At 39.4% G+C, this 13,617-nt stretch overlaps 2 protein-coding genes across 2 annotated transcripts in view; one reads left to right on the forward strand and one right to left on the reverse strand.

The window, feature by feature from the left end:
• Positions 1 to 676: 676 nt before the first annotated feature.
• Positions 677 to 1,974, forward strand: LOC108148301. Its single transcript, XM_017275283.2, has one exon. The coding sequence runs from the start codon at positions 814 to 816 to the stop codon at positions 1,726 to 1,728; it is 915 nt and encodes a 304-aa protein (XP_017130772.1). The 5' UTR covers positions 677 to 813; the 3' UTR covers positions 1,729 to 1,974.
• Positions 1,975 to 2,339: 365 nt separating this feature from the next.
• The window catches only part of LOC108148299 (hemicentin-2), a 71,607-nt gene continuing 60,329 nt past the window's right edge, over positions 2,340 to 13,617 (reverse strand). Inside the window, exons 5-8 of the mRNA XM_017275281.2 lie at positions 11,661 to 11,821; positions 6,782 to 6,990; positions 5,372 to 5,477; positions 2,340 to 4,919 (exon numbers count right to left, since the gene is read on the reverse strand). Coding sequence (XP_017130770.1) covers positions 4,804 to 4,919; positions 5,372 to 5,477; positions 6,782 to 6,990; positions 11,661 to 11,821 — 592 coding nt within the window. The 3' untranslated portion in view covers positions 2,340 to 4,803. The remainder of the gene's footprint in view (positions 4,920 to 5,371; positions 5,478 to 6,781; positions 6,991 to 11,660; positions 11,822 to 13,617) is intronic.

Genomic DNA, 13,617 nt, shown 5'->3' on the forward strand with positions numbered 1-13,617 from the left:
CTTATAGTCTACCGTCAACGTCTTCTTCTTCCGAGTGAACCAAACAAAGTGAAATGCAACCAAAAATAATTTAAAAAAAAATGGAAAACTATTGGACATATTTTTGGCCAAAATTACATTTATATGCTATTTTTGGTATTTTTCGGCTATCTGAATAGAGGTAAAGAAACGAACGGATTTCGTCGATCTGAATACTAGGCTACAGAAAACTGGTTTTCAAACTGAGTACTAAGGCTTTAAAATTATTAATATTTCTGCGTTTTTACTCCCATTTATGGTCCGAGAAGTACTTAGCTCAGCCAACTTTAGCCCCAAAAGATTAAGTTTTTTACTCTTTTTTCCAGGGCCTGACGAATGCTCACCCAGAGTTCGTTCTAGACGGCTGGCAACGCTTTAAAATGTTCTTGTATTTTTTCATCGATCTGAGTACCGGGGTGAGAAAAGCCACTGACGAAAAGAGTACGCTAATTATTTGCCTCTCGCTCTCTCTCATTGCTGGCGTACGGATTTCGTCGATCTGAGTACTAGGCTTAAGAAAAGACACTGACGGACAAGTTTTCGCCGGTTATTTGCCTCTCGATATCTCTCATAGATAAAAAAAAATACAGATTTTTTCGTTGTTCAGTTTCAAAGGAATACATTTAATGAATAAAATCGACTTTGAAAGGCAGGAAATCGGCATTCCCAGGCAAGCATTTCAACTTATCGATAGTTTCAGCGTCTTGCATTCTCCATCCCTGGCAACTCCGCGCTTTGCAATTTAATTTTTATAAAATTCGTGGTAAAGCCAATAAGACAGTTTTTAAATCTAAGATGGCCCACAAACTGGTTTACGATAATGATCTCATACACATTACGGCAGATCAGGATGAATTTATCAAGATTAACCAAGATCAAGAGGATTTCAATGCATCTGAGGAAGGGACGAGCAGCGACATCCACGTTTTTGTGAATAAAGAGGATGAGCCTCATGCACAGGATTCCAACGCGGCTCAAGGAGACTTTGCCGTTTTGATGGCAGCCATTGAGACTTTCACAGCACAAGGAGAAGAATCTTCTGGTGATTCCCTAACCTCTCAGCCCCCAGCTCCTGCAGATGCTTATTCAGAAGGATTTTTTGCACAAGAAGGCGATGCTGTGGAGTTTGGCCATGAGGTCTACAACGTGCTCATTGCTGACTCAACATTTCCTGAAGAAGTGTCTGAAGTGTCTCGACTGATCCGTTATCCCAGGCAGAACATAGTCTACCAGGCCTTCTCGCCACCCTCGATCCCCGGTCTGCTGTCTGGCCATGGCGATCGTCCCAATGGTTTTCAGCAGAACTGCTTTGGTCTGGATATGACCGATGTGGCCTGCACCCTGCTGAACTCGGCTGCTGCTCAACTGGATCCCCCTGTGCACGTGGACGAGTTCACGGTGCGAACCATCGCCCACGGTCTGTCCACAGCCATGGACTTTACGTCAACAGAGGGGACTCCTCTAATCGGACGCCGGGGCGTCGGTCGTCTCGTGGCAGCCCTTATCCTGGACAGAGAGTCGGGCATCCTTTTGGCGTACGCCGTGGCCCAACTGGTGCCCCAAGCTCTGGTCGACAGCGAGACTGGGCAGGTGATGGGCATGATGCTACATCAGGTAACTCGCGGATTCGGCATCGACGACATTTGCCGTCGCATCATCACCGAAAATACCGGACCCGTTCTCTTGGTGGTCAATCAAATCCCAAATTAAAACTAAACTATAAACTATTTAAGCTTAAATAATAGTTTATGAAAACCAAGTAAAAAGTGAAAAGTAAGAAGATTTTTTCAAGTTGAGAATGCCAAACTAAGAATTCCTAAAATAATATATTACAGGTGTTTGAATTGACTGAAAAAGATTCAGTATTAACATGATTTAATTTTATTCAGTTTTAAAATAACTTAATTTTAATGCGATGTGCCTTGTTCTTAGAAAATACGTGCTCGTTTCTTATCCTTTTTTACTTTTATACTTACCAAAAATGTTCTTTCAAATGAAAAAAAATAAGACTTATTCAAATCACTGACTATTTAAATAAGCTATTCGTACTTAAAGAAGTAATTTAACCAGACAAGTTTAATGCTGAATGTTTTCAATTTCGTTTTATGTAATGCCAAAAGTTTGTCAGTAAGTCTGTATCTTCGTTTTTCTCAAAATAAAAGTTCGCCAATAGTTTTTAAGAATTTTTCTGAATACCTGTGTAGTAACCTACTTTACCTTAACAGAACAAAAATAAAGTGCCTTGTTTAATACATACCATAAAAATTGTTTTCCTGGCATAACCAATTTCCCACACATGTTGTTTTGTGAAAAAGACCTCGTTAAGTTATTCAATTTTATTATTTTATTGTATGTAATGCAATAAATTTGTCAGTTAAAGTTTCACATAGTTCTTAGTTTCGTTTACATATGTATGTGTAAGTATTTCTTTTCGGTATTAGTCGGTACTTAACAATAAACTTTGCTATATCATGAGTACACGTGAGTTCGAGTGTCTGTCTTTAAAAGGTAATGTCCACACCTCGCCTCGATTTTGGGACGTTTGCGTGTAATGCGTTTTATTTACAATTAGTCGGGGTGTTGATAATTACACGTATGGCATCTATACGTTAATCGAGTTGATGAAAAACACTTAAGAGCTTAGAAATGTATTTTGATTTCGATTTGTATAGTACTTGCTATGGTCATATGCGCCACTTAAATCTAACAAAGTTTCATTGTTCAACATTCAGTTTTATGGGCTGTCCAATGGGTTGTTGGTGGCTTTTTGGCGGCAAAATAAAAGGCTGAAAGTTAAATGGCAGGGTTTAAGTGGGTGGTGGTTGCCTCAAAGGCGGTTAGCCGCAGACCGCGAGCATTTGATGCATGCAAACGGGAATGTGTTAATTGTCCACACCCGTGAAAAGAATCCCTGTTAATTTAACACCCTCCAGCCCTCCCCCGCTGCATTATTCTGACCGCAGAAATTTATTTCCGTGGCTTTTTTTTTCTCGCAGCTGCTTGCGGTTAACTTGGCCCGGGATCAATTCGTTAAACGCTCAAAGGCGAGCGCATCAAGTATACGCAGGGTGTAACAACCGGCGCCTTGGGACAGCAGTCGCACACATAATTAATGCCACTTTGAGGGCATTGTTTGAGTGGGAGAATGTGTGTGCGCGGCTTGCACCTAATTGCAATTAAGTTGACGCTGTAGCAGCCTCAATTTCGACGCAAGGACAGGGACAACTTTAATTAATTTCAGACGATTTTTATGGGATTTGCCGTGGATTGGACGAGTGTGTGTAATTAAAAAGGACGTTAAGTGGATAAATAAATACGAGCCGGGCCTGCGGGTTCGCACACGATGTTTACATTTTGTCCGTTTGATTTCGATTTTATTTCTTTGACTGCCTTCCGCCTTTGTCTCCTGCCTGCTATTTGTTTATTTATTTTTATGTATTTATTTGTATCGTTTAAATGCAATTCATTAGTGTTCGGAATACGTCTCTGGTTGGATTCAGCCATTTATATTATTTGTATATTTAATTAATTTACATTTTGTTGAACGATTTCGCAATAGAGTTATATACAGTTCGCGAGTCAGTCCGCTCAATTCAATAAATTTACTTTCGTTATCAATTAAATTGTTTTTGTTTGTTTATATGCTGTGTTCTGCTGGATGTCCAATCCGATCAATGCATGTATTTGCTATAATTTTTTGTTCTTACGCAATTATTTTCTTTATGAATTTTGGTTTTTCCCGCATGTTTCGAGCTTGTTCGTGAGATAAGAGCACATAAAATAGAGTTCCATAAATTGGCTATGCAAATGTTTACCATGTCGCACACATATCGGACAGTCCATATTTGTGGGTTTTCTGTTTGACAATGATAATGATAAGTAAACTCCTTGAAATCATAGAAAACTTCTTTGATTATCGGGACGGCCAATTCGAGGGTATACAATTTTAGATGCATTTATTGGCAACAGAAGTTAGATATTTCTCGAAACGAGAAAACGAGGTCACCGGCCACAGTTCAGTATTTGCTAAAAATAATAAATATTCAAAATTGTCCGGCATCTGTGAGCGAAAGAGGGAGAAAGAAAGAGAGAGAGAGAGAGTGGAAACTGTGCGAGGGGTGCGGGAGATACGGCTAATTGAAAAGTTCAGCATGTCGCCACATAGGAAGGAGACTGCAAATGTTTTCCCAGACTCAAATTGCCATGCAAATGCATTCGAGTTGAATTTTTCCAAAAACGCATTCGTTTGATGGCAGGAATTTCCCTGAATCCGTTCCCCCTTCCTTCACGGTTCGCCCATTCGGTCCAAATGCATTCAGGATATCGATGCAATTTCATATCGGACTGCATAAATATTTACGGTTATGCATTTATGCAAACTTACTCGGTATTTTACACAAAACAGAGGCCCCCGAAACCAAACCGAAAACCCAAACCAAAAAAATAAATAAAGAAATCAGCTAGGAGTCTGCCTAAGACTAGGGGCTTACTAACTAGTTCGCTTATAGCCGGTAGAACTTACGATTAGCTGGATTTCGGGGCTCTCGAAACTGGCTGCGGTATATGTATTGGTTATTAGTTAGTGGATAAAATCAACTAGCTTACAACATGCACTCGATTATTACGTTTAATCTCTCTTTTCTTGTCGCTTTTGCTATTTGGGTCTATCAAATTAATTTGGTTTTATACTTTTTACGTTGGCAGAGTGTTGGGCTTCCCATCTTCTCATTTTTTAGTAGCTGCTGGATTTCCTGTCCCTCAGTTTTGCTTGGAGGCAGTGACATGTCATGTGCGGTGGCCCACCCCGATGATAATCACGCTGAGTAGGAGTGCCAGGATGCTGAGGGCGTAGGCCCGGGTGGTGGCTGCCGATGAGGTGACCGCCGAGGCCGACGATTCGCCTAGGAGAATACACAGGGAAAAATTAAACATTGTGCCAGTTGGTCTTCCCTGCACAGAAATAAATTAAATCACAAGCTATTCAAACTTGTCTCAGATTTCATTATTTAATAGACACACCAATTATCTCACTTAATTCGAGACTGTAATGACTTAATAATCAAGCTTTGCTTGGAAATTTTAAACTTTTTAAACGAGCATCTTCCTATTAAAATTGATACTATATTAAGTAAAAATGTTTAAGTCGCTGTACCTTTTAAACGATTTTTAAATATTTAACGTAATACATACAAAAAGAATTACCCATACTGTATATGGAAAATATTCAAGCATGCAATATATATGACTCATTTTTTACATAGTTAGAATTAGAGTGTATAAGGGCGGCTGGACTTAAATTTCTATAGTATTGATATTCTTTTTTTTGTGTGAAAATTCCCGCCCTGGCACTCACCATTTATTATGTTCAGCGTTACGGTCGCACTGGGGCTATTCGACGGGCTACATGTGTAATTGCCAGTATCGCGCTTCTTGGCCGACTCGATGATTAATGAGCCAATCTGCAGAAGAAGAAAAACACAGGCACATACAGTTACAGATTCAAGGGCCCAAGGAAAAGTTCGGAAAAGAAAAAGATAAACACAGGCAGTTTTCATTCGGACATGGGCACACGTATTCCAAATATTGGGCATGAGCCGGAACTGACTTTTTGCTCCGGGGCCGGGGCACAAAGTTATGGCCAGGCAATTAGGCGAAATGCGACAAAACTGAAACTTTTGCGCAACAACATTATAATATTTTGTGCTTGGCACCAGAAGCGAAGAATCCATAGGAAATAGAGAGTAATTAAATTAAAGTCAACAAGGGAGTCTTTGGGTCTTGGCCAAGCGCAAGAAACTCTGTTACTCTGTTACAGAGGAATTAAATGTTCTCAGTTACAACACACCTTTTTAAATATATTGAAACAATTAATAAATGAAGGCAAAAGAATGAATACGAGATTCCAAAAAAAGGGACAATAATAAATTAAATTAATACATTTTTGGTCTTAATAAAAATATATAGAGATGTGCTCTATTTTCATGTTGGGATGTTTTTAGCTTAACAAAAGGATGGAAAGATAAAATTACTGTTAATTTTACATTTTGTCATTCTTAGTCATTTTAAGTTTTTAAACATTTTCACAAATAATTAGACAACAATATAAAACAAAATTTAAAAGTTATCTCAGACTCGGCTTATATTTCTTTAAAATGTTTTATTCCATTTCATAATAAAAAGATTTCGCATTAGTCAGTATTGGAAAATATCTAGTTTTTTGGCATGTATGTACTTAAGTAAGGTAAAAGATCCAAAATTGTTCAAGTATCTAAGTAGATTAAAAGGAAAAAAAGTTTATAAAAACACATTTACTAATTACATTTTGTTTTAAAATCATTTTGAAGTCAATTGGTTTTTCTTATTTATTTATTATGCGTTGTATATGCTTTGAAGAAACATGTGAAAAACATGCGGTGGATTATACCTTATATTTAAGTTGCGGTTAAATTATGCTATAGTTTTTTTTCAAACTATTTTAAAAAACAAAATATTAATAAATTTCAATTTTCAGTTAAAAATCTTGACCTAGGTAAGGTATAAGGTGCTAAACACTTGCATTTAGTAAACAAAACCATTAAGTAAAAACCGATTTGTTTTTGTAAAAGTAAAATTAATGGCTAACAACTTTTAAGTCTCTCTTAAATAAGAACAATTTTGTTTTTTTATCTCAGCTAAAGAAGAAAGCGAGCTGTGTTTAATGATGGAATATATATACGTATTAATTACTCCCTCATTAACTGGGAATTTTGGGCTGTGCACTTACCGTGCTCTGGCCTTCGCCGGAGGCCTCCGGCAGGTTGGGATCCAGTTGCGTGCGGTGGCGGCGGGAGTCGGCCGCCAGTTGCTCGGCGCCGTGGTACCACATGATGAACGTGGGCGGCTCCAGGGCGCCACGCACGATGCAGCGGAGCACCACGTTGCTGCCCGCCTTCACGTAGCGGTCCGGTTCTCCCAGAATCTCCGTACGGGGCACTGCAAGATGGAGGATGGAAGTTGGGACGTAAGTGGAAGTGGCAAATTCGCTGCTTCGAAATTGTGTCATTTCGCTAATCTATTGAATTAACAGCTGCGAGTCACGTCGCACACGTAAATCTGGTTGTGGCGGAGCGCCACTCCGCCTTCGAAGAAAATCCACTTTTCAATTTTTCACTTACTGATTCCAGCATGAACTACCCCCCAGATGTCCCCGAAACGGCGCCCGGGTGATTTTTGGCCAACAGACACGCACATGCATAACAAACTAAGAGTTGTGTCAAACAAAAATGGAAGAAAGGCAACAAAAAAGGCGGCGAATAAAAAGCATACAAACGAACAAGTTGGAAATGTTGGCGCATACATTTTCACACGACCTTCCCTCCGCCAGGCGTCACGACCACCCCCTCCCTACCCGGAAAACTGTGTGTCTTCATTTGCTAGGGCAACGTGGAGAAACGTGAGCTTTGAAATTTGACAAAATCACGTATACGCCGAGTTTTCACTGCTGTTACACAAAAATGTGCAAAATGAGTGCGCCGAGAATTTACACAAAATGCCCGACTATGCCCCAGAGTATCTGTGCTTGGGCTTGCAGCAGTGTTAGAGTGCGCGAGTGTATCTTTGTGTGCGCCATGCTCTGGTTTGACACCAAACTGTGTCAGCTTGTCAAAATCGTCATGTTGTTGCATGTTAGTTTTCCAGCTGCTTGACTGGAGATTCGCGACACAGCAGCAAAAATATATGCAAAAAAAAAAAAAGTGAAATATGTATGTGGTAGTATGGAGTATGGCAGCTGAACCAGCAGCAAGTGCAATGTTATTAGCAACCGTTCTACTTTATCACCCGCGCAACTTGACTCTGGGGATACCACCGCCCGGTGAGAGAATAATTTTCCAGTCAGCCAATTGTAACACACATATGGCTTTAATTAAGTCTGTAAAGAGTAGTAATTAAATGTAGCAGCTTTAAACTCATTTAACCAACTTAATTGGTGGGCATATCTGCTCTCGTTGTAAGCTAAAACTTAACATTATGACAACTGATGTAAGTGGAATTTTTATAATAGTTCATAAGATTTTTTCTTAATATAAAAAAATATAATAACATATTTCATTAACATATTATTAATTATTATCATATTAATTTATTTCATTTTTTATTTAATTTCTAAATAAATAATAAATAATATTTAATTTTTATAATAGATGCAAGGGTATAAAAAGTTTGTTTGTTTTCTTGTTTTTTACTTAGTTTCTAAGATCCCAATTTAAAAATTCCTCCTTGCAAATAAGGTATCAGCAAAAAATCTAGCTTGTAATCTTCGACGAGTATTTTTTTGAAAACAAAGACGACTATTTCAGCACTTTCTTTTTTTTAGGAACACTATAAAAAAACGTAAAAATAACCTTTGTTTAATGATCTGCCTTATTTTCTTATAAAAAAATTGTATTTCAGATATTGATTGCTGATTATGCAGAAACGAAACCGAGAACCTCAATTCAGTAATAAAATGGTTATCGTAACACATTTTCAAATTAATTTCATTAACACCATCGATTGCCGAACTATTATCCTTAGTCTTTAGAAATAACTCTGAAAAGAAAAGAAGCTGAATGAAAACCGCAGCAACCCAAAAACTTTGCGAACAAACTAAAGTTGACCACACTTTCAGCTAATTCTCCGAGCACAAAGGGAACAGCAGCCCGAAGGGGAATGGAATTGGTTAGGAGTGTCAAGCGAATTGCAGCAACTTAAATTAATTGAGTTTATGGCGAAATGCTTTTAGGGAAATTAGTTAAGGGGAGGTGTGCAGACATCACAGGGAATATTGTCACTTCTGATGGTGAGATTAAATGCGCTCCCTAAAAATATAATAAAACCAAAAGAAAACCCCAAAATTGGCTTTGGTCATACAAGATTAGCAGCAAATTAAATAAGCAGACCGAGCCAGTCAAGAATGAATACGAAAGCAGACATGGAGTGAAAAGCTCGAGCCCAGGAGACGAGATGAGCTGAGCAGAAAACGGAATCTCATAAAACCAAATCTAGTTTGTTGTTCAATGATGTAGAAAAAAATATATTCATTCACTCGGCAGGCATGTGTGCGTGGCCACCGTGGGTGTGAATGCCTTTCTCGGCGCGAAAAGCTCTCCCATGGATTCGGATAATAAATATAAATCTGCCGAGTTAGCCGGGAAAAGTTTAAAAGATTATTACATAAGTTTGCAGCTAAGCAGACTTGATGTTTTTCGGGGCATTAACAACGATTTGGCTCTATTGTGCTGCCCATTTCGGTGACCTAGAAACTTGAGTAAATGAACCAAAACCAAAGAAACTGACATTTTAACCAGCAACAAAGCAAACAAGAATCTTTTACCAGCTCCCCCAGCCTCTGTTAACACAACAAATTGACCGAAAACTACGAGCCTATTACCCCCACTTTGGCTCTGCATCCGAATATGGCCCAGAAATCAAGCAGCAGGCAAGCAAAGGCCAAAGCCTCAACATAAAATCCATTGCCAAAGACTCAGAATCGAATTCATTCAGCGCCAACTGGGGGTGGTGGTGGGTCAAGGCGGTGGTTTGGGTTGCTTTCGGGCGGTGGGTGGTGGGGTGGTGCAAAAATCGACAACATGCAAAGGGAGTTTTGGCCGTTTGCACAGACAAAACGATGCAATAAATACAAATTACATGGCAAAGGCACAAAATCAGCCAGGCAGCGCGACACCAAAGGGAGAAGTGGGGTAAACGGGTGGGAAAACTGGCAGGAAAAACTGCAAAGGGGTGGTCAGGGGGCGGGGGCGACTAGGTGCTGCCGATAATGGTTATGGCCAGCAGAATTGGGAGAAAAGGAGCAATGGAGCGAAGGAACAGGAAGGACCACGCTCACCCAAATTCAACTTCAAACAAACAAAGGCCGATTGGACCACGACGGGGAAATGGAAATGGATGAAGGCCAAACGACTGCAAATAATGGTTATGCAGAAAGAGACGGCAAATCGGGGCGAGAAAGAGACGGATCGCCGAATCCCTGCTGGGCATGAATAGAAATCCTTTATGCTTAAACTTGTCGTTAGATTAACGCAAATGTGGCCGCGCATACGAAATTCATCTGTGCGAATATTTTTGGTTCCAGATGGATACCTGTTGTCTGCCACGCCCTCCGCCCATTCCAAAGCAAGCACTTGGAAAATGCAATATACTTTCATTTGTTTAAAAGTAAGGAACTACAAAATCTGTGATAAACAAGTGAAATCTAGCAATACAATGTCAACTTAAAATTATTATCAGATGTGTGTTTCAAATTTTGGCTTGTTTCAAAATAAATAAATATATTGTTTTGTTTCTTGGGACCTTCTTAATATTGACTTACTATTTTAATCTTGTGATTCTGAATTTAATAAGTAAAATATTATTTCAAGCCATAAATTTAAAACTAAATTAATGTTGAATTTTAGAAACTCATGGTAATTTTTGTTCCCAGTGCTCAAGCACACATGAGGTTTGGCATACATGCGCAAGTGTTTAGCATACAAATTAGCTGAGCCGGAAATGCGAAAATCACTTTTTGGCAACGCCATTATCCAGTCTATTGCCCTTGCCGCCTTTTTCCCAGTTTTCTCCGCCTTTTACTCAGCATGTGTCCTTTTTTGCCAGCAGCTCCTTGGGCTGGATCTCCATAAAACCAAAGTGTTAGTTGGATAAAAGAAAATTCAATTTGTTGGCTTCAAATGCAAATTGACTTTTTACTTTCACTGGCCTTCGCTCTGCTTTTCGTTGCTTTCTGAGCCGGGCTAAATTGACCTTAAATTGTCAAAGAATTTGAAATGATGGTGTAATTCCCGGCAAAAATTGTTTGCCCAGCCCGAGGGCAGTGTTTTTTTTACCAACGAATTCCGGTGTGAAACAAACCTCAACCGCAAAGTGGACAGATATTCGGGTAGAATTGCAACAGCAATCGTTTCAAATGAATGCATCCGTGTCATAGATAAAATCCGGAATCCATTCCCAAACCCGTGGCCAAAAAATACTCGCACTGATTTCAGTGTCGTAGCCCCAAGCAATGCGGTTGTTATTGTGCGGCCCAGATAAATATTGTGAGCGAGGGAAATTTCATATCAATTACAGCACCCAGCACATCCTCCGATGCCCTCGACTGACATTTACATTGTTCATTTGGCCTGCTGCTGCTGTTTCTTCCGGTATGCAAACATGAAATTTAATTAACTTTTTACTCAGTGCTCTGTGTGTGTCTGTGAAACCAAAACGAAACCAGAATCCAGTACGTAAAAGTTTTCTCGTTAAAAAACTTGACCAACCGAAGAAATTTTCCGTCTGTTGGTGCGAGTGTGTGTGCTCTCCTTTCTTTTTTTTTTTTTTTTTTTTTTTTGATCATTTCAATGGGCAATGGTCAGCAGCCGCAATTTGAATGCAATTTAGTGAGTAATTTCAAATGCAGTAGCCGCATGAAACATGCAAAGATCTCGGCCCATGTGTGGCCGTGCCCTTTGTAAGAGGGCTGGAAAGTTTTCGCATTTGCTGCCGCTTGACCTTTGCTCCTTGCCCGCAAATTATACGCTCCAACTCACTCAGAGCCCAGTGTCTGAGTGCGAACTCATATTCATAAGCCCCAGCATTTCATGTTCATGGTCTTGGCCCTGACTTACCCACAACTTGCAGCTGGACACGCGCGCTGACTTTGGGCTCCGTGGAGACCTGGCACTCGTAGGATCCGGCATCGCGGGCCTGCACATATTTGATTTGCAGCGTCCAGTACTTGTCCGGCTGCTTGATGGCCAGGAATCGCTGGTCTGCTATGAAGACGGCCCTAAAAATAAGATTAAAATTGGCATCAATTATAAGTTGCAACACACACATAATTTAAGATGTTATACAATTTATTATTTCATTTATAAAGTATTTATGCCATCTTTGTCTCATTTAAGATCACAGTAATTGCATTCAACCATGAATGGTTGCCTCTGGCAACAGAACTTAAACTTATTCCACTGGAAATCTAATCCCTTGCCATGTTAAATTGCAATATAAGTTTGTTTAACTTTGAAAAGTTTATTATTAGGGCTCGTATAAGTGACACTTAGTTTGCAACTTTAAGAACAGAGCTCGAAAATAAGAGTTACCCTTTTTCCTTTTTTGAAATAAAGCTGAGGAATAAACAACCAGTGCTGGTGAATATTTTCTGATACAATTGGAAACTGATTATAATTCTAATTTCTGACATTGGTGATTAAAATAGTAAAAATAAGGTAAAAATATTAAACGCAAATTCTTTAGTAGAGGGCCTAAAACTGAGAGGAATGAACGATTTAATATTTTTATTCAAATAATTGCTTACAGATATTAAAATTCAATGATATTTTCGAGCCCTGTGTAATGGTCTCGTATTAGAAAACAGTTAACCAGATCTTAGCTGCATTAGATAAAAAAATTATATTTAAGAAATTCACTGCATTATTCTATGATTATCAATATTTTAAATAGAAAAATATCTTATTTTTTGCCAATTGATTTTTAATTATTGTCTTGAAATTTAAAACCTTGTTCTTAGGACCAAAAATTGCTTTAAGCAATACTTCTATGCTTCTTAAAATTTAAATTACCAATTTAATATACGCAACACCGAACTCATAGTCCCTGTGCAAACTATGCATAAAAGCATATGTCAAGAATCTGGAAAGTCTGACTGGGAGAACTGAGCCACACCATTATCACTTGTTTGGAAACTCCAGGTAGTCGGTAACCACTAGCCATTCGGACTGACTTAAAGCCCACATATAGCACAAATTCTAAACAAACGAACAATGGCGGCAGACCCACTTAGTCGAGTCCTCGCTAAGTCCGCTACTAATGGCCACTCAAAAGACACTCAAAGTTATTTAGTTGCGGCATTTAAGCGGCAGCTGGAGGGGGGAAAGAGTTGACAACAAAGTTGCGTGTTTGGGCGGGCAGCATGCAAATGTTTTTGCTGAGGGGAAACTCAGTTGTAAAATAAGTTGCGTTTAATGTCATTGTTGTAGTATTTTTGTTCCTTCTTCCTAGTTATGCCGCTTAGCCGCTTTCCACTCCTCTTGATCCCCCAATCGACCCCTGCACTTTGCCTAAAGTGCAAAAATGTTTCCGTCATTTGGCTAAAATGCAGTGGAATGGCCACGCCCACTGCACACATGCGTTGACATTGCTTATTATGTGCCTCAAAGCCGACTCTTGGCTTGGACCGTCTTCCCACCCACTCACTAACAAGTTTTGATGCTAAACCCAGATTAGACCCTTGCGTTTTGCACTCGTAAAACTCGACATTTTATGACTTTTGCCATTTCCTCGGTGTCCCGTTTTCCCTCTCCCTTAACTGTACACCCCTCGCTGTGTTTCTTATCAAGATTTTGTAGTTACTTTATAATTTTCATTTCATTTTAAAGTTTTCCCAGCGCGCTTTCTGTGCTCTGTGTCTTTTTTTTCTTACTGCCCGAGTTCTTCGTTGTCCCCCATTTGCCATATATTTCTGTAAAACTCCTTGCCCCTGTCCGCATTTTGTGGCTTATTGCGGTCTCTGCGCTCGTTTCTCAAGTGCTGGGGAGTGACCCGATACGGCATAAGTTTCCATCT

Source organism: Drosophila elegans, unplaced genomic scaffold, assembly GCF_018152505.1.
Source record: "Drosophila elegans isolate 14027-0461.03 unplaced genomic scaffold, ASM1815250v1 contig_476, whole genome shotgun sequence".
Lineage (NCBI taxonomy): Eukaryota > Metazoa > Arthropoda > Insecta > Diptera > Drosophilidae > Drosophila > Drosophila elegans.